The sequence below is a fragment of the Hippocampus guttulatus genome, chromosome 9 (assembly GCF_054856545.1).
Source record: "Hippocampus guttulatus isolate MCC_2025c chromosome 9, RoL_Hgut_1.0, whole genome shotgun sequence".
Classification (NCBI taxonomy): domain Eukaryota; kingdom Metazoa; phylum Chordata; class Actinopteri; order Syngnathiformes; family Syngnathidae; genus Hippocampus; species Hippocampus guttulatus.
The window spans coordinates 9044263-9065893 of record NC_141269.1 but is presented as its reverse complement, the minus strand read 5'-3'; the positions used below and the strand labels follow the sequence as shown (position 1 = coordinate 9065893).

The 21631-nt window shown below is 42.8% G+C and overlaps 1 protein-coding gene across 9 annotated transcripts in view; it reads left to right on the top strand.

Annotated features, from left to right (window-relative positions):
- The window catches only part of LOC147200216 (receptor-type tyrosine-protein phosphatase delta-like), a 190527-nt gene extending 169934 nt beyond the window's left edge, over positions 1-20593 (top strand). For 6 of the 9 annotated variants that reach the window (XM_086119019.1, XM_086119026.1, XM_086119023.1 and 3 more), the window contains 11 exons: positions 1260-1435; positions 3331-3354; positions 4838-4957; positions 6532-6686; positions 9648-9933; positions 13261-13439; positions 13512-13638; positions 14456-14581; positions 14649-14803; positions 15946-16081; positions 16171-20593. In XM_086119019.1, the coding sequence (XP_085975145.1) occupies positions 1260-1435; positions 3331-3354; positions 4838-4957; positions 6532-6686; positions 9648-9933; positions 13261-13439; positions 13512-13638; positions 14456-14581; positions 14649-14803; positions 15946-16081; positions 16171-16239 (1553 nt within the window). In that variant the 3' untranslated portion in view covers positions 16240-20593. The remainder of the gene's footprint in view (positions 1-1259; positions 1436-3330; positions 3355-4837; positions 4958-6531; positions 6687-9647; positions 9934-13260; positions 13440-13511; positions 13639-14455; positions 14582-14648; positions 14804-15945; positions 16082-16170) is intronic. The other 3 variants (XM_086119027.1, XM_086119024.1, XM_086119021.1) reach the window with 1 other exon arrangement.
- The last annotated feature ends 1038 nt before the right edge of the window (positions 20594-21631 follow it).

The following is a 21631-nucleotide window of genomic DNA, read 5'->3' as shown; positions in this document are numbered from 1 at the left end:
TCACACACATACACAAACACACACACACACAGTTCCTGGGAAGCTTCTTCAGCAGCCAAACGACTCTCATAGAAATTTGTGTCAATATGTTTATGTATTTGTCTGTGCATGAGAGAGAGTGTGTGTGTGTGTGTGTGTGTGTGCGTGTGTGTGTGTGCTGTCATCCCGAGCACTAAAGTTGTAGCATGTCAAAGTTTTTAGCTAAGCTGCCTTTTAAAGTCTTTTGCTAAACATTGAGTATCACTTCTGCAGTCTGCCATGATCTCCCCGTTTCAAAAGAAGCAAATACTGCTCAATCTGCTGCCATTATGCCTCAAATATCATGTGGGTTTAATTGGTAGTTCTGCATGTGAAATAATTACAAGACTTTTTCCCCTCAGGATCCCCACTACCGTTGTCAAAAGATTTAGGGTCAATGAAAGGGAGCCAGGGAGGACCCCAACAATTTTGAATTAAATGATGGTGTGAAAAAACATTTCCAATTTCAATAAAATACAAATGTAAACAGTAAAATGTTTTGGGGGAATGCTGTTCATTCAGCCAACAGAGAAATTAAAAATTGTGCAGACTTTATTTTCATTATCTATCTCCTGTCTGTATTCTGTCAATGTTAATGTAAATTGCCATCAAAAGATGCAAAAAAGGAGTTTGTGTGCCCCACTTTGGCATAATCAGGTCACGGCTAACTGCGTTTGTGTGTGTGTTTTCAAGTGTGTATCTCTTGTGTATGCTTGTTTGTTTGAGCTATGACTCAGTGATTTTGGGGATTATGGTATTAGGCCCCAGATGAGCAGGACTGATCCGAAATCAAACACACACAGATGGCCTCTCACAACACACACACACACACACACACACACACACAATCCTTTCCAGGACACAAGCAGTGTCAGCCTCGTCTTACACACCAGCGGCCTTACAGTCCTATTGCCATTCAAAGCCACACATCAGAGTATACTCAGATTAGACGCATGATCGTCTTAGCATGTATTATAAAACAAGACGACTGAACAATCCCACACCAAAGGACTGTGCCCTGTGAAAACATTAATCTTCCTGCCACAACCTCAGTTGATCCACATCCTTCATTATTGGGACATAAAGCTGCTTTCATTCGTTTTGACTGGGAATAATCTATATAGATGGATTCACGGCAAATCAGAATAGCAATGAGGTTTATTATTTGGAAAGAGAATTGCTTGAAAATGTTTGTCACATGTCTTCATGCACCCTTGCTAACATATATTCTTCACGTTCAGGTGTCCCGGGGAGTGACTACATCAACGCTAACTATATTGATGGATACCGGCGTCAAAATGCCTACATCGCCACTCAGGGTTCCCTTCCGGAGACCTTTGGGGACTTCTGGAGGATGGTGTGGGAGCAGCACACGGCCAACATTATCATGATGACCAAGCTGGAGGAGAAGTCAAGGGTAAGATGTGGCAGATGGAATCGCAAAAAACAGACCAGATCTGGCAAACAGGTCGGATGGAATTGAAAAGCAGGAAGTATATTAACCGCAAGGGGGAAACTATGACATATTGTAAAGGATAATATTTTACCAGCAGAGGAAAACTTTACAAGTGATTGGTAAAAATAAATGTTTCTGTGATTCAGTAACAAAGCTTTGGAACTGAATACAGTCATCAATATTTTCGAACAAGGATTTAACAGGGAATTACATGAAATATCATTTTGATATTGAACTACATTATTTGCTTCAATGGCAGCATCGGCTCTAAAGGTCAGTATGCCCCGCAGGTGCATCATGTACGTTTTACCCCCAGGGGGAAAAAATAAACATGATGGTGGTTCTAATTATCTTTAAGGTCATTTATACCACATGTGTCATCATATAAGTGTTAACCCACACCTGACATGGTATCTGCAAATCTGAAGTATGAATAATTGTACGGAACAAAAGTTGCAAAACATTTCCACATTGACCCAAAAACAATACAGTATTTCAAATATTGCAAAATTCCAACCAAATCTATTATTTTGTAGGGATTATGGAATTACATTCATAATATTCCATAACAAAACCAATCATAGAAATCATTGTTTTGTAGGAAAAAAAACACATTCATTCCCCTCCAAAAAAAACTACTGTCTATACATATGTACTTGGGGTGTGCAAATCTCAAACAAAAGACGTACCAATTCAAGGGTGTTTCGTTTTTAACCCTTTCGGGGACAGTGATCACTACATTGGACAAAATCATGTTGTCGGGTTACAGGGTGCATGAAAGGGTTAACCCTTGCTTCGATTCGATTCAGTGGGATCACGATTCAGTTCGATGTGGGAGAGGGTAAGATGCAATGAGTTTCTTATTGATTCTTATTTCACATACATATACAGTAAAGGAACTTGTCAGTACTCTCCATTGGGGCATTTTCTTCAAAGACATACAGTGTCAATAAAAGACAAATCACATTCTTTTAAAATCCAAACAGATTTTCCCATTTAAATTGTGTTTTTATTACACCCCGAATACACACACACATTTCTATGACTCATGGAACATTTGTCTAAATTAAACTTCCCTGGGATCAGGCCCTACATTGGCAAATATTTTTTCTTACATATCAACTTTGTACATGAACTTGGACATTGTGTGATGTCTTGTGTCTAGCTATGTTGGCAAGCCATTTGCTTGCGTCAGCGATAGAAGTTGTTTGTGCGTTTTATTTCCTTCGTTAGGCGGCAATTTGCAAGGAAATATCATGGAACATTTTAAAGTTTATACGTTGAAAATGAGAACCAGATCCTCCAGTCAAATTTACGAATGGCCATGGCAACAATCCCACATATACGTAATCTTATAGGGACATAATGAGGACCGGGGAGGTGGGGGGGGGGGGGGGGGGGCGGTCGAGAGTTAGGATACTGGGGATTGTTACAACCAGATCGAAGAGCCAGCATATTTTATTGTGAGTAGAAAGGAAATTCCATTAAGGAAAAGTAGCGGGACACTTTGTGATGCTGTTGCTTACTCAAGAATGACATAGAATGAGAGTCTAATAGTAATGGAGTGGGGTTTACAGGCATGTCAAATTGGGTAATGAATTAGAAAATATTCAGCTTCAAGGCATTGTTTTTGTTCATTTTGGGTGTTGCGTAAGAATAAAAATGAACAAGACTCGGGGTAAAAAAAAAAAAGGGAAAAAAAAGAAATAATAAATCATGCTCATATGTGTTTTGCAACAAATGATCCTCTCCTGTCATCTGTGCTTCTTTTCCTATGATTAACCTGTGCATTGTCTCCAAGCTGTTTCCTTTCCAACCTTCTCCAACTGTCTCTGTTGTGTCTCTTTGACCCTCAGATGCCCTCTTATTTCTTCTCTAAGGCAAGATCTCGCTTTCTCTCCTTTGCTAATCCCTTTTCAAATGCACCCTCTCCTCACATGCTTTTCTCCTTACCCCTCCCACCCCCTCTTTTCAGTGCCTCTTTTTTACCGTTTCCCCCTCTGTGCAATAGCCAAATGCGATGAGTTGAACTATTTTCAAAGCACCATGAGGCACCCGCAGTCAACGAGGACTGACTTGGGTTTCTTGTTTCCACTGAAGTTCAGAAGCAGTGCACATTAGTGTCTACACTTGCATGATCACACCTACAAATGTGCTTCCTGTCTAGCTGTGGTTCAGTGAAGTGCGTAGCATTACATTTCATACCACCAGGCCTTTAAAGGACAAATTTATAGCATGGGTAAAAAAGGAACCCTGTGACATATTTACTGTAAAGAGCATCCACTGCCTCATAAAGATGATGAATTTGCGTCTTCTGAATATTTGCTTGGCTCCTTCGTGTTTCCGGTGTTTACTATAAACCTGCCTTTCATCAGCTCTTGCTGGGGGGGAGTGCTTTAATCGCCTTTAACATCCATCTATCTACATTATGCTATTATGTGTTTATGTATGACCAACAATGATGATCACAGATGGGAACAGTAGAATTGTTCTTTGAACGAACCACACAGTGCAGGCCACCAGTTCTGCACAACACGGTATGCTCTGTCTGCATATATGTTGGCATACTTAAGTGTGGTTTTCAACCACCCCCCACACACTATGGAAGACCGTTCTTGTCCTGATAGTGTCTGAAGGTCTGGTGGGAACACGGCGGTTAAAGCTGTAATTACAGCCCGAATGTCCCAGGCCAAAAGGCTTAATCCTCAGTCTGGAGCAGCGGAATGCAGAGTGAGCTGAGCCGAGCTCCGTTCCGTCTCTGATGTGAGGACCAGAGGGATCAGCGAGCAGCGTTTGCTTTGGCCTGATTCTGCCAAGGCTCTCGCACGCCCCTCCCGCTCCGCTGGGATGCTTCCCTCTCTTGTGGTCTCCGAGGCTGAGCCGAAGAACTACAAGTACGGTCGTGTGATGCGGGGAATTTCAAGGTGTTTTGAGTGGCGAGGCATGCCATGTCGTCTTTCAGGGATTTGTGAGGTTGGAGCGTTAGGGCCACATCGAGTCAAGTGATACTCACTCAACTTTTCCAGCTCTGTGGTGGAACCCTGTGAGAGTTTGCCAGACATATGGAAGCTTCCCAGCGCACAGTTTGAGGGTATCAGACACTACTAGCGCAGGATCACACACATTCTACAAAGCTATCACTCCTCACACGCACGGAAAACCTCTTTCACACATTGGTTTGCCTCAATAAGCACAGTTTTAGTCCAAAACTTCTGTTTGAATCTTGCAAAGTCTCACTGAGCTGTGTTAATCTCCCAACCCTTTTCATTTATTTATTGTTTTTTTTTTTTGTACACACTGTGCTCATGCACTTCTTTCTCAAGCACTTGATGTCTCACAATATTCACTGTCTTTGGATTTTAGGTGAAGTGCGACCAGTACTGGCCAACACGAGGCACAGAGACCTACGGCCTCATCCAGGTCACTCTGCTGGACACAGTGGAGCTGGCCACCTACTCTGTCAGGACATTTGCACTTTACAAGGTAATGTGACATGTGCAGTCAACCGCGACGCGGTTTACAGTGCGTATTGATCCTTTCAAATATTTATGCTCCTTGTGTATTGATGCGTGCTTGCTGCCACGTGACAGTAGCTACATGCGTGTGTTGTTCATTACATCGCTCACCTGACCTGAGGAGCTTTTTCTGTCTAATTCTGTCAGCGAATAAGGTAACTGTGGCTTTTTCAGTTTTTGAAACGATCTTAATGATCAACACGGTAAATGAATTCAGTTCATGCTTTTTAAGGGGGATTGAGACGGATCCCTGCCACAAATAGCAAAAATAAAACATAGAAAGTGTTTGTAATTGCCTGTAGTAATAGTTGAAACGATACATTTACCACAGACTGTGATCTAAAAAAAATTAATATGATTATGAAGAAAACGGAACTGCGTGTGCATGTGCACATGTGAACAAGACTATTCGTAACTCCCATTAACAACCCAGGCTAAACTTAGCTTCTCCCTGACCTCCAAAAGATCTTTCTAAATTGAGATGTTGAGGTTCAATACACTGTATGCCTGACACTAATTAACTACTTTCCTACTGTCTCGGGTTTTAGCTCCATCTTGTGGTATTTTTAGGCAATAATGATGGCTGAGTATGTGTTCCGCCGGTGAAAACAAAAGTGAACAGGGGAATTTGTGTATGGTGGACTGCAAATTGGCAGGGTTTCCCTGAATATACACTCTCTGGAAAACTTGTGCATGATAATATGATCTATTATAACACGTGGATCAAAAATGTAATTAAGTTGCCCCTCTCCTATAGCGAAATACGAAACGGCTATTTGATTTCATTCTTTCCGTTCATCAGACATCGGACAGATGCAGCTGCAGGGTGTTGGGTCACATTGTCAATGACAATCAAAACTAAGCATCCTTAGCGTTCATATAAAGATTTTTTATACCACTTTTATCTTGGCCTATGGCTCTACATCGGCTCATGAGTTGTACCGAATGTTTAGTGTTGTCCACATCGCAAACAAACCAAGCCACTCGTTAAATTCATCACCATGAACACCAACACCAACATCAGTGTAGTCGAATCAATACCTCATACGCCCTCCAGCTACTCTTAATACACACCCTATCAAGTGTAATGAATCAGCCAGTGCTCTATTTGCTGCTACGTGAATTAAAACTGGAACGGCAGACCATGGGACTACTGACCTACTTTGAAAGATGGGTCACTCGACCACTGGACACTGTGCATCATTTGACCAACAGGGAGGACAGACACATCTTCATCTTCTCACGCTAAATCCCTGTTGCATACGGTCATACGCTTCGATGCTAGCTTCGTCATGGGTGGAAGGAGTTATCAAACGATCAACTTCTAATAACGACATTATAGCTGTAGATTGAAACGAGTTCTTACATACTATTTACAAACAAACAACCATTTGCATTTTCAATCACACCGAAGCCATAGTACCTGGCGCAAAAACCCACAGTCAGAGCACCCAGTAGAGGCTGAGGCAATGTGCTAACCATTCCCCCACCATGTAGCCTGGTACAAGATATTTATGCTTATTTGCTGCGTGTGTTTTCCAGAGTGGCTCCAATGAGAAGCGTGAGGTTCGTCACTTCCAATTCACAGCCTGGCCAGACCACGGTGTACCCGAGCACCCGACTCCATTCCTGGCCTTCCTGCGAAGGGTGAAGGCCTGCAACCCTGCAGATGCGGGGCCCATGATCGTCCATTGCAGGTGAGTAACACTTCATCCTGTTTTATGTTCTATTTTTACATCGTTCGCAGGTTTAGTCAGAGTCCAAGAACACTCTTTCAATGCTATCACCAAAATGATGTTGGATTATTCGTCTGGATTTGTGTGCACGCAGAACACAAAGGAGGCTCATTAAGTTGGCAATCCGTGTGTAGAATTAACCGTAGCTGTGGTGGGTCTTCACTCCACAGCCTCATTTTATAAATCCAGTCCAATCCAACTGTAAACACTAATGGTTCCTGAACCAAAAACCACAATTGGACCTGCCGTTGCGTAAAACTTGTGCGTTCCTCCCTCAGTAACCTCCTTCTTGTCAAAACTGCCTCTTTGCTGACCTTATTTTGCATATGCAGCATTTTAGTGCTGACCACTCGAGCTGGTATGGGTTCATAAGTTTATATTCAAATACCGTCAAATCAAGAAGAGGGAGAATTTTTGGAAGACTTGTCATTACCGAGAGTTGAAAGGAGGCTGTTATTTGCAGTAACCCGGATGGAAAGACGAGAGAAGGTTTGCTCAGGGAATATGGGCCAGAGGCTCCGAGAGGAAGAATTAGTGCGGTGAGATGCAGAAGGGGAAAAGGGGGGATTGAGACAATGATTGAGAGAAAGAGTTATCAAGGGACTGGGAGTTAAACGATGAGATATGAGCAGAAGGAGAGTAGCGGAAGGAGCGAGGGGAAATAGGCGAGGTCAAACCGTGGACACGGCGAATGGAAGTGGTGAATTAAAGAAGAAGAAAGGTGCAGGGAAAACGCAGGCTCATGGTGGAGTGTGTGAAAGGTGCTTAGAGGGAGAATGAAGAAGGAGGGCGGTCGGGGCGAGAGGAGGGGTGAAAAGGTTGTCGGATGAGAGGCTCCTCCGAATCTTTGCTCACAGTCAGATGGAGTATCTAACAGGATTAACAGGCAAATTTAATTATCGCGCCAAGCCTCTGTCATAATGCGCCTTAATGTATCAAGCAGCCTGGGAATCAAACAATGGGGCCGAAATCTCATTCCACCGCAGTCAATCTCACAGCCCCAATATTCATTCTGCCAGTGAAAGGGGTTTTCAGTCGCTTATACGAACCTGCTTGCGAAGGATGTTTTACCAATTCGATACCAGCACAGCAGAAATGAGTAGGAATTTAGAGTAGTCCATATTTGAACTTTGTGTAGATAGGAGAGTACGGACTATATTAAGCTAGTGCTGACTCGTCGCCGATGTCAATTTTGTCAACACCAATGTTGCTACTTTGCATGTTTTGACAATTCATCCAAGAATTTCTGCTATGCAGTATACGATTATACACAGCCGTGCTATTTCACAACAAAAGTTATGTCTGGCCTCTTTAACTATGAGCAGGTTGAGAATCGCTCTCCTTCTACAGACTTAACACACCCCGGTGTCAAGATTTCGTCAGAGGCAGGCAACGACTTCATCCTCATGAGACATTCGGAACAACTTCGAGTTATGACACTTGACAGGTTCACTTATGTTCCCGGTACTGCGCGTAAAAGAAGAGATGCACTTGTTTTAAAGATCACTCCTTGGATTGGATGTTCAGCAACTGTGCAAAGTCTGACAGCAAAAAAAAAGTGACAAAATTGGAGGGAATGAATCAGGGGGGCAGTGGTGTTAAACACTTCAAAGCGTGTCCGTAGGGAATTGTTAATTTCGTCCTTTTTCGACAGCACTTGTCCTCATTAGGGTCCGCCTTGAGCCGGAGCCTGTCCGAGCTGACATTGGGCTAAAAGCTGTGGCACACCCGAAATCGGTTGCCAGCCAATCGCATCTAGACAATCAATCACATTCATCTAGACCAGTGGTTCTTAACCTTGTGAGAGGTACCGAATCCAACCAGTTCATATGCACGTTCACCGAACCCTTCATTAGTTGTTCCGCCCTCGCCACGTGCCCGTTGCGGCTTGACAGACAGATAACTCCTTCAATGACCACACCGTTGATATTAGTAATATGACAGACATTTACATAATAAATGTACATACAGGCTGTGCTTGGCCTACGACACGAAGTTGTAGTCCATCGTTCGGAGGTTCCCCGTGCAACGTGAAACAGGAAGTGTCTCACTCCATAACGTCCAGTGTGCCCTTCACAATAACGAATGAACCTTACAAAATAAAGCAGCTCTGTGACTATAGAAACAGAAAACAAATGTTACATGGCTCTTCAGGAGCCAGAATATTAGTGAAAAATAAACATTTGATTTTTTACAAATTCAAGACGTTTAAAAAAACACATTTATTAAAAACAGAAAAAAAGTAAATTAAATTACATAGCCTAAGTATAGGTTGTTGGGGGGGTTTTTGTATGACGTACGATCACGACAGTCACACGGTGACTACTGAGCGAAATAAATTTCCCGCAGCACTGATTGGACAAGCAATGTTAAGTGATCATCTGCAGCCAGTGATGGCCAAGCGGGCGTGCCATAACTAATTGTAATGTTGAGTCGGATGTGTCTTAATTAACCTCCATGGCAGAGGCTCCATCGAACCCCTGAGACCGACTCACCGAACCCCTGGGGTTCGATCGAACCCAGCTTAAGAACCACTGATCTAGACAATCAATCACATTCACATCCACATCAATTGGCACTTTAGAATTTTCACTTAACCTGATATGAAAGTTTCAAGTCTTAACCTTCACGTTACAAGCAGGCTCCAAGTTACTGTGGCAAAAATCAAGCAAGGCTGGTCAAGTCGCCACAATATTTCAAGCATTGCTTGGTCTTAGCAAGTCAGAAATCAAGTCATATAAACTTGAGCCCCCCCCCCCCCCCCCCCGCACAAATGCGAGTAAACTGGAGAGGAAACTCACTCAAACACTGGAGGGACTCAGCCAAGATCCCAACATTGAACTTCTGGACTAGAAGGCAGAAGTACAGGATTTTCGAAAGTTTAAAGATACATAGAATGAACTTCCCCATCTATCCATTCAGCGCCGGAGTGGGCCGCACAGGTTGCTTCATCGTGATCGACGCCATGGCGGAACGAATCAAGCACGAGAAGACCGTGGACATTTACGGCCACGTCACGCTAATGCGCTCCCAGAGGAACTACATGGTCCAGACGGAGGACCAGTATATCTTCATCTACGACGCGCTGCTGGAGGCCGTGACCTGCGGCAACACGGAGGTCCCCGCCAGGAACCTGTATTCATACATCCAGAGGCTGACACAGATCGAACCTGGCGACAACGTCACCGGCATGGAGCTGGAGTTCAAGGTGAGCCACCGACAACAATGTAAAATTCATAAGAATAATAATAAGAAGAAGAAAACCTTTATTCGTCTCACAATGGAGAAATTCCCCATTTACAGTAGCAAAGTTACGAAAGGAAGAAAGTAGAAGAACAAAAAGTATAGGAGCTGCTATAAAGGCAGCCACTCTCGCGGCGCCATCTTGAAGTCATGCACCGTTTATCCAACTCTGCTGCCTCCCCGTTAGCGCAGTGGCGCAATCGTATGATTTGAAGTTGATCTTATTTTAATTGGTTTGTAATTCAAGAAGCTCTTCAACAATTAAAAAAAAGAACACAGTCAGACAGGAGTTTAATGATCCAAGAGCATGATCTCCAAGTTGAGAAATGGCAACCTCAAATAAATGATAAAAAACGTCAAATGACTTTAATGAGAGGAAAAAGCCCTTTTGTCCTTGGAATGGTTAATCACCAAACTAGCCATTCTTCATATTGTGGCTTTTCATTGGAAAATCTGCGTGGAGAGACCACATCGCAAGGACAAACCGTGGATTTTCTGACCTTGACAGCCTCTGACAACATCTTTCCTGAGGCAGTTAGAGGCTGTTTTAGTTCCAGCAAAGCCGTTTTTAGTGTCTTCATATAGTCCAGATGGATGGTCGAAATTGAAAAGGATTATGGGATTTCACCTTTGGATTGGGGGGGGGGGGGGGTTTACTGGCTTTTTCCAGAGGCAAGTGTGGATAGCCAAGGTACAAACCGGTAATGTTGTCCCAGAAGTTAAGTTCTTAGTCAAAGGTCACATCTTCATGCACTCAAATAAAGCCTGTTTCAATGATCGCATCTGCTGATGCCCCAGAATTCCTGTCCTGGCAGTAGCAGTCTCCGAAGAATAACAATGAACTCTGCGCCCTCCAAGCTGTCTTTCCAGTCTTGTATTGATGGAAGACATGTGGCAGGGTTTCTTCATTCACCAGATTCCATCTCGGTGTTACTGGGCACCACGGACCAACACATGGAAATCCACTTTCCATCACTGAAGTTGTAAATCTGACACGGAGCGCGTGAATCTCAAAGAATACAGTCTGTTCCAGAAAGTTCACTGCTGGTGTCAGGGAACTTGAATGAAGTAATTCAACGATTGTAATCATAAAAATTCAAAAAATGATTAGGGCTTAGAGGGATTAGAATGATGTATTAGGACTGAAAAAGACTGTGAATGATAAATGGCGAGACTGTTGTCTTACTGCTTTTGAATGCAAGTGTGATTATTTTCCATTACTTCTAATTTTGGAACAAATTATTATTATTATTAGTATTATATTTTGGGGGGGCGGCCCGGTAGTCCAGTGGTTAGCACGTCGGCTTCACAGTGCAGAGGTACCGGGTTCGATTCCAGCTCCGGCCTCCCTGTGTGGAGTTTGCATGTTCTCCCCGGGCCTGCGTGGGTTTTCTCCGGGTGCTCCGGTTTCCTCCCACATTCCAAAAAAACATGCATGTCAGGCTGATTGGACGCTCTAAATTGTCCCTAGGTGTGAGTGTGGGCGTGGATGGTTGTTCGTCTCTGTGTGCCCTGCGATTGGCTGGCAACTGATTCAGGGTGTCCCCCGCCTACTGCCCGGAGTTGGCTGGGATAGGCTCCAGCACCCCCCGCGACCCTGGTGAGGATCAAGCGGTTCGGAAAATGGATGGATATTTTGGGGGGGTAGCCTTACTTCTCGCCGTCTCTGTCATCGACTTTCATCCAAAAAAAGACGCGTTTGTTTTTATGTTCCTCGAACTGACCCACAAATCCCCTCACGAGGCTGTCATGATTCTTGGTGAGCAGCGAAAATTATGTTGTTAAATTTGGAACATTATACATTCCGTAGCCATCCTTTCTTTTTCCATACCGCTTATCCTAAACAGGGTCGCACAGAGTTGCTGGAGCCTATCCCAGCTGACTCCGGGCGGAAGGCAGACGACACCCTGAACTGGTCTCCAGTCAGTCGCCGGGCACATATAGAGACAAACGACCATTCACACCCACATTCACACCGTCGGTGAGTGGGAACCGATCCCAGGCTCCCCGCGCACGCAAGTCCGGCGTGTGTACCACGACACCATCAGCGACACATTCCGTATCATATTGAGTTAAAACACACCTATTTTCACAACTGCGAGGAACTGATATAACGAGTAATTTTTGTAATTCTGCGTGTACTCTTGTATAATACACCCCCTCGATTTTGGTTGAGTGGATATTCTTGAGAAATGACGGCAGTTTGGTGTGACTTCAGTGGCGTCTTTTTTTTCCGCAAGTTCTATCCAAAGCCCTCGACGGTTCAACTTTAGCGTGGTTCCACTGACGTCTTTAGCAGCCTCACTTCACATGAAGATTATTTTTCCTTCTGTTTGCCAACCGGGCATGATTTTATCCGGACAAGCTGAAAATAATGACATGTTTTCAAGAGATACAATGGTCTGTTTGTCCCGGATTGTCTTGATAAGACCATCTTGATTGTCGATGATCAAAACCAGACTAACGAGAACCAAAATAAACGGCATCTAAACTTGTGGTGGGGGGGGGGGGGGGGGGGTTTCAGCGGTGGGGGGATTTTCCCGCTTTGTTCCGTCTTAAAGAAAATAAAGTACGTCTGTTTCTCCCACAGCATTCCCCTAGCCACCAATATTGGAAGCTTACTTTGTGAGACCCTATTGTTACCAAGCGAGGGGTATTGTTTCATTCCCCCTGGAGTCTGTGGTTTCCCTCCGCCCGCTTTCTGTTGTTCTCTCTCGTTTTGAGACGTCATGCATTGGTCAAGTGTGAGAAAGTACAATTGTGTGTGTGTGTGTGTGTGTGTGTGTGTGTGTGTGTGTGTGTGTGTGTGTGTGTGTGTGTGTGTGCGTGTTTTGGGGCTGCGGGATCAGTTAAGGGTCACGCATGTACAGTGAGACAACATGGGGCCTCGTGGTTTTCTGCCCGCAAATTTGGATTCTCTTGCTGTTTCTCTCATTTGTCTTTCTTACGCGCCTCCTCATGTTGCCTTTCCATGCCCCCATCCCATAATATTCTCTTGTTTATTCACTTGTCTGACTGTATACCCCGAGGCCGGCCAGTAAATAGGATTTTTTTTTCCGCTCATTTCACTCGTGCACTGCGCCAGAAAAGTTGCATGAAAAGACATTTCAGCAAGGCTCCGTCTGGGCTGCTTTTCTGTCTTCCATTCTTTTACCTCCATTCTTATCCAGCTTTGTCTGCCCTGGGAGTAATGATGACTTTTTTTTGTTGGTACGCCATAATGTCAGGCTTTATTATTTATTTATTTTTATTTTTTTAATCCATAAATATGCCGCCGTCGTTTGTGTCCCAGCGTCTGGCCAGTGCCAAGGCCCACACGTCACGCTTCGTCAGTGCCAACCTGCCATGCAACAAGTTTAAGAACAGGCTGGTCAACATCATGCCCTACGAGACCACGCGAGTCCCCTTGCAGCCAATCAGAGGAGTGGAGGGGTCGGATTACATCAACGCCAGCTTCATCGATGGCTACAGGTCAGTCGCACGTTTAAGGCACGCGCTTGTTCTTGGGTGCCTGAGCGGTGGTCCTCGTTTGTGTGCTTCTAGGCAACAGAAGGCCTACATAGCGACACAAGGCCCGTTGGCGGAGACTACGGAGGACTACTGGAGGATGCTGTGGGAACACAACTCCACCATTGTTGTGATGCTCACCAAATTGAGGGAGATGGGACGGGTAAGGTTGTTGCGACAAGTTTTTTTTTTTTTTAAAGGGTCCCCTTTGCCCAAGTTAATGGCTCAATAAACATGACCGTTTTGTTTTTTTGTGGCGTGAGCATGTGCCCTTTTTTTTTTTACCTCATCTATGAAATAACTGGCTCACGGTTTCAAATTCAAACGTGGCCTTTGAGCGCAAAGGTTTGCCCACCACGATTGTGTATATTAAAATGACCTAATAGCAGGTTGTTTCTTTGATTTCCTTTCTGCCAATTTCCCTCAAACTGTAATATGTTACTCCACAAATTGTCATTGATTTTGAAGTCTGTAAGTTTTAAATAATACACAATCTAATATTCCTATCATAGTTTAGCCTCTATTTTTCTTTTTTTTTTCTTCTTTAAATTTGACATGCAAGACATCAGCTGTTGTTTCTGGTTGTTTAATTGGGTTAAGATGAACTCACAAAGGAATATGCCTCAGATCATCTTTAATTGCCCGTTTCAAGTGAGTTGCTTTGATTTCATTGTCTCCACATTTTTCCTTTGACTCAATAATGAGAGGAAACGACGTGTGTTGAGAGGACACGACTCTTAGCACACATTTTGTTTGCGATGCTGACAAAAGTGGCTCCAACCGACAACTGGATCTTATAATCAAGTTTAATACCCACTGGAACTGGCCAGCAAACAGTAGCAGTGTGAACGTAAAGTAACATCCTGTACTGTAGGAATATTGACAAAAAGTACCACGGCAAGGAAAAAAGTAGATGCCTCCAGAGTCATGCGAAGTCTAGCACGAGTGATGTAGCGTTTTTGTGTGTTGTGTCCATGCAGGAGAAATGTCACCAGTATTGGCCCGCAGAGCGCTCAGCTAGGTACCAGTACTTTGTGGTGGATCCCATGGCCGAGTACAACATGCCTCAATACATCCTCCGGGAATTTAAAGTTACAGACGCCAGAGTAAGCCGTGCACAATCAAGCGTTTCAAGGTCCGAGAGGAACAAGCAACGTGCTTTCTTTCTTCCAGGATGGCCAATCAAGGACGGTTCGTCAATTCCAGTTCACTGATTGGCCAGAACAAGGAGTGCCAAAGTCAGGGGAAGGATTCATTGATTTCATTGGACAAGTGCATAAAACTAAAGAACAGTTTGGCCAGGATGGACCAATTACTGTGCACTGCAGGTAAAAAAACAAAACAAAAAAAGTCTCATTGGTATTCATGCAAGCATATTCCCAGGAAATTCTATTTCCAATCCATTTGGGGGGTTATTGTGAATACGTGTAAAATGTGCAAATGTACAGTATAATTTATCAATTTTACTGTAGCAATATCATGTTGATACATTTGAGACAACATTGCAAATGTATCTAAATACGTTTCTTCTATTTAGTAGGTTGTCCACGACAGTATTCACATACACGTGCGTGACAAATGTCTTTTTTTTTTTTGCTTAGAACATTGCCTTCATCTATTTCATGTAAATTGTCTAAAGATTCCAAATTCTAGTGAGCAATTATTAACTTTAAAAAATATATAACTTTGAAATTCCAACTAAACCTCAAAAGGAGGAAAAATATCAAATTTCCTGATTTTATGGTGGACTTTTTTTTTCCAGGATTTTCCACAATGTTATGAACTCCTACTCAAGCAAACATATACAGTACTAATATGATCGTACATGCTACAGTTTCTGTAAAATAACCAAAATGCACCACCCAAAAAAAATCCGGTTAAATCTCATTAGCATTTAAAAAATAGACACAAACTATCTCAGCTACACGTTACAGTTTCTATCAACTATGCCCAATTTTCAAATAATTCCAGTTAATTTACAGTACTGATAAATGCATCAAACAGCCGCAGCTCGTGTTCTGAGTAGAACAAAGAAATTCTAGTCCTGAAGGCTTTGCAGAAGCTATGATGACAGTATTTGTACGGTACTTTAAAATTCTGCAACCGGTCTGTGTAAATCACTGAATGATTTGGGCCCCGAACACATTCAAGAAATGTTAATTGATTATAAAACCACTCGGGCTCTGAGGTTTGCGGACTTGGATCAATAAAGTGGAGCCTGAGTTTCAAACCAACACAGTGATGAAGCATTTAGCTGTTATGTTGCACGCAAGTTACCTTTGTTAGCTGTTTGTAAATGCTTTTGTTTGTGTGAAGCACATTGAGTTGTCTTGTGTATGAAATGTTCTATAGAAATAGAACTCCCTTGCCTTGCTTTCCACATGGAAATTTTCCAGAAGTCCTGAAAATGTTCTTGCCTTTTCCTACCTCACTTGACACATTACTGAACTGCAAACGTGTCTCCCACCAGTGCTGGAGTGGGCCGGACGGGCGTGTTCATCACGCTAAGCATCGTACTGGAGAGGATGCGGTACGAGGGCGTGGTGGACATCTTCCAGACGGTCAAGATGCTTCGCACGCAGCGACCTGCTACCGTTCAAACAGAGGTCGGCCCCTCATCAACATGTCGCTTTTTCTCTCACTCTCTCTCGCTGCCTTTTTCGTAATACTCACCAGTGCGTTGTTCCTCCTCCAGGACCAGTACCAGTTCTGCTACCGCGCCAGTCTGGAGTATCTTGGAAGCTTTGATCACTATGCAACATAAATGTGTCACGGCACGTCCCACCTAATCCACTCGCCAGTGGATGAACGCGTTAGGCGGCGACGTGTCCGTGATGAGAGCGCCACCAACATGCAGAGTGAAATGGAGGGGAGGGGGAGTCCTGCGTGCGTACCCACAAAGAGCACCTCTAACTGAGCCATAGCAACCTGCTTGACAAGGGGTCTCCACCCACCCTTTGACCCAAACACGCCCATTGGTCTGAAGAAGCAACTTGCTCCAATGCTTGATCAGAATCTACGTTGTCCGTTTCGTTTCCAGTCAGTGCTATTTTCCGAGCACCCAGGTTGCTTTACATTGTTCGGGTGTGGAACTGTTCACCTCATCCACCACCAGTGTAGCATCACCAACCTTGGTTGATAGAGTGTCACAGGACGTTTGATTTTTCTATCTTTAGATGAACTCGAAGGCATCCATCATATGGACGTCTCGTGGACGGACGCAAAGTGGGACTTTGGAGCACCAGAGAATTTCTGTCAGGAGAGTGGAAACTCACCGAGCGCATAGTATTAAGGATACACGGACCCGCAATAGACACCAGGAAGTGTTTACCCCCACCCCCACCCACCCACCCTTTTTTGTTGTTTTTAGAGAAGTAGACTCTTGTTTCCTATAAATGTCAAAGACATTTCAATCTCACAGTAATTTAAAAAAAAAAAAAGCACCAGTTCATACGTAATACTTCACAGTTTAAGACATGGAAATTGTGAGAGGTTTAAAAAGCACCACCGCCACCAGAAACAAAATAGCAGCTTGTGACTCATTTTTTTAAAAAAAAAAGTAAAAAGAATGGGGGCTCAGCTAAAGTCACTCAGTTTTTTTTTTAATTTCTGTTTCTTGTGCATTTTCTTCACGTTATGAAATATGTTTATTCAAAGAAATACAATCAGAAGTCATGGGGCTTTGCAGTTTCAAAATAGTCCACCGTTAACTGTTCTATAATCACTTTTATTTGCATGAGCAAATCAATGAAGTCTCTGCCTGCCTGTTGCTTGATGGTTTTAACTATAGGGTACGGGTCAGGGTTACATTTCAGGATCAAAGCATCCATTTAGGTTCAGGATTGGGGCTCTAGATGATGTTCTTTCTGATTCACAGTATTGTCAGGAATAAGATGTAGTGCAGGGGTCACCAGCATGGGCTCTTCTAAAAATAGTTCACTAGTGCTCAGACATTCGGATTTTGTAGGAATGGTGTTGAAATCATTATTTACAAACGCTGACAGATTTGTGAGACATCATTAAGTATTAATAATGACACACGCTAATATTATTAAAGGGCATTTGAGCAAATGTTATTCAGACATGTATTAATTTGGCACCCCTTTGCACAATCAGTACACAGGAAGGAGCGCTCAATCTTCAAAAGGTCGGTGACCCCTCGTGCACGGGCAAGGCCTATATGGTTTCATTTTGGGGTTCCGTAGTAGTTCATCTTATATTTAGGGTCGAAGGTTATTAGCAATTAGCCGCCCAGGGTGTAACTCACATCTCACCCAAAGTCAACCGGGATAGGTTCCAGATCCTCCGCAACCCGAATGCAATAGAAAATGGGTGGTTTGGTTCAGGTTTGATTGAGGGACCAAAGTATCACGACCGAGTGTGCTTCCCCAATGAAAAGTCTCCATTCTGCGTATAAATCACGGGATTGAGCGCAAAAGAGTGGAATCACAAATAGTGTGCACAGTTTTGTGGTTTTTGTTTTGGGATGGGAGGGGGGAGGTTATGAAAAATTATTTAAAAGTTCATCTAGATTTTAGAACACTAATTGTGGAAATGTGTCGAGACGACGTTCTCACCGGAATGCTCACCACTGACTCGTGTGACTGTCTGATTCAGTGTGCAATAAGTAGATGTATTATATATATTTTTATGTCCACTTATTTACTGCAGTTACATGCTGTGATGATGATGATGATGTTCATGATGATGAAGATATCCTACTAACGATGGTGCATCATGTCCCAGATATGAGGACGTTAAGCATTTGAATCCTCCTATCACACAGCCACCCCCAAGTAGACAATGTTGTCGTCACGGTAATCAGGAAACTAACGAATGATTGCAACTCCCAATGAATAGTTTAAGTTTAGATTTCTAGTGCCTTATATTACACGCCTATTTTGATAAAGTTATGTTTAAGGGTTCTTGTGTATTTTATGTATGCACACGTGAATATGTTTGTGTGTGCGTGTGCGTGTGTGTGTGTGTGTGTGTGAGAGAGAGAGAATATGTATAATTTTATGTTCCACTATCTGAAAATTACTGGTGTATTGTTGTTTTTCTACGGTAGGCTAGCTCATGATAGAGATAGATCCCTTTCAAAGGAATGCAGTCATATCGCTCTGAAGGAGAACAAATGAGCACAACTGTAGTACAGCAAATGTTTATTTCAAAAGTATGAGCTATGATGAATGATATGAGGATTTCAATTCGAGAAAATGTCTGCGTGATGCAAAGGCAGACTTTCTTTGACCGTATTTCCTCAAATAGTGGCCTGCGCTCTCATTAACTGCAGGCTGCGTTACATCTCAGATAGAATCTTTCGTATTCACCTGATTTTTCTTTCTGGTTTTCCTGGATTTATTCCATCCGGGGTAAAGACCAATAACACCGAAATGGAGTGGTGCCTTGAGATTTTAATTTTGTTCCGTGACCTCACGACTAACGCAATTGAACCATTTCAATGAATGGAAATGCCATGAATCTATTCCAGCAGCCCCCCCGAAAAAAAACCCCACACACACCAATGTTTGTTTTAAATAAAGAACTATACTGTTGTACTTCATAAAAACAGAGTATCAACATAATTAAATTGAATGTTGAGATATAAATGGTTTGTGCATCATGATTTAATACTGCAATTCAGTTTATTGTGCTGCTCCTTCTGTTGTCCCCCTCTTGGCCACCAGGGGCGGCATAATACATTCATGCAGTCACAAATTAAGAATAATAATTCTACCACTATTGTAATTGACTCAGTAAGATCATTTTATGTAGAGGATGTGTTCCTGTGAGTGTTATCTGTCTACCTGTGTTGCGCCACCATTGCTTGAGGGGTTCAAAAACCGCAACTCTTAATGCTAACCATTAGCATGCGTTTTCCGCTAGGCGTTCGAATTAAGCTGGCTGGGGCATTCCTATGACAAAGTTATTTGGGTGTAAGAAGTGTCACTTCCTTTGTTTAACGTTTAGTTTGACACTAAACTTTGAGTGGGAGGGGCATAAACCAGCATGAAGCCTCTTTTTGGATGATTTGCCAAACTGCTGCTTATGGTGCTGTGAGCAAAGTTGACGTCACTGCCACCACGCAACACTCGTCTCAAGTTGCGCTCGCAAGTTAAAGCAAAAAAAATAAATATTAAATATCAACAACCTCATTAGTCAGGTCACTTGTATCTCAAGGCATCCCTTTAGAGTAAGGACATAATTAACTCTCATTATCCATGGGGAAAAAAATGTGAAATGATATACAATAGTATTTGAAAATCCCTGTGCGCCTGCAGGGAGTGAATAAACACCATCTGGCCACTATATGAGGCAATCAAAGCAGCAGGGGCGTTTTTATTGTCAAATTAAAGAGGGTGGAGAAAAAAAAGCAAAATGATGACATTTGTGCATACCGAAGTCAATCCCACAGCCAATCGTGTTCCTTGTCCTGCCCTCCTCTTCTCCATGTTGTTCTCTTCATGGCACCGCTCTGGTGTCCCTGGTGTTGTTTTTGTATGCACGGTACCCCGTTGGTCGCACCAGTAATGGGAAGACTTGCACCTTCTCTCTTGTACTATGCACAAAATTCTCTTATCTCTGTTCGCCCACACCCCAACCTTCTCCCTCCAACAAAACGGAAAGAAAAAAAAAAGTCTTACTTGAACTAGCTCAACATGGACCCTGAAATGCTCACGTAGTTGTGTACAGTATATGTAAATAACACCGAACACAGAGACTAAGTGAAATTCTTAAACGATTAAGTTGAAGATTAATAGTGAATTATATCAGTTATGCTGAGTGATATAACAAAGGATTGCACCAGAAATCACCATTTATGGCACAGAAATATGTGCAATACATCACCTTGTGGCTTTGTTGCACCACAAATGAGTTTCATCTTTAAAAGTGTTCTATTTTAACCCCGCCCCGATGTATCATGTAGTGGATACTGGCGTTTATAAATTGTATAAAAATGAAAAAATAATGGTGTGTTGCTTGGATCAGTCCCGTCAAACTGGTCTGTAAATGTAAAGTTTTAGTTTGTCTGTTTTTCATTTTCTGCTCCGGGTCAACAAGTGTTTTTTATTTTATTACATTGGTTCTTGGAGTGTGTGAAAACCTGAGGATGGGAGGGGGGGGGGGGGGGGGGTAAATACCACACATGGGTCTGTATGAATTTCTGTTCTTTGTTGACACAAGTTTTATTTGTTACAAATAAACTCAAGTAAAATAAAAGACACCGAACCTGTGTTCTGGCTCTGTACCATGACTGTATATTTTGTTGGCCACATTTTGTATGGATGTGTGCTTAACAAGGCCTTGAATAATATGTGTTACATTTTAGAGGGAAATTACACATTATGTATTATTTATCGACAATTTTTGAAATTATGTTTTTCCTTTGAAAGTCACCATGACGTTATTGCATATATATTAATTCTCATAAGCCATACCCTAAAATGCGCAGGAAGCGAGCTATGAGTATGTGAATGTACAATTTCGGTCCATTTTTGCACATTTACAGGGGTCATGCTTTTGCCTCCTTGTCCTAATAACCCAACTTGTGTTTATTTTGCTATAAAGTCTGGGGTCAAACAAGGCAAGGTTATGATAAGAGTTCCAAGAAGAGGCCATGAACGTAGAACAACCTGCAGAAAAATGATGACTAAACACAAATACAATCATGCATTCAGGATTCAACTACATCCAATCCTAAAACCACATTTGCTGCATTGGACATCTGGTTGATGTGAAAGTTGGTGAATTGAAAACATCTGCAGGAGGATCTTCACTTGCACCTTCATAGGATTTGGCTTTTTTTCCTCCAAGGAGAGAACTGCTCAGAGATTAGGAATGTCAAACCCAAGTAGGCCAACAATTACTCTGATGCTATCTTCTGTAAAACGCTTCATTGTTTCCTTCGAGTGGGAGAAAGTCATATTCCCCTCAAGGGAATAAGATCATGTATCAGAAGGATTCACGGAGTAAAATGAAACATCAGGATGACAGGCAAATTATTGCAGCGTCAACGGAAATGAAGGCCTTTGGGTACTTTGTGACAAGAACCCAAAGGCGAAGATATCAGTTTACCACTTGATCTCATGCTGACAACCTCACCTGCCCACACATGAGAAACTGGGAAGAGAAACCGTGAAAGGCGTGACTCC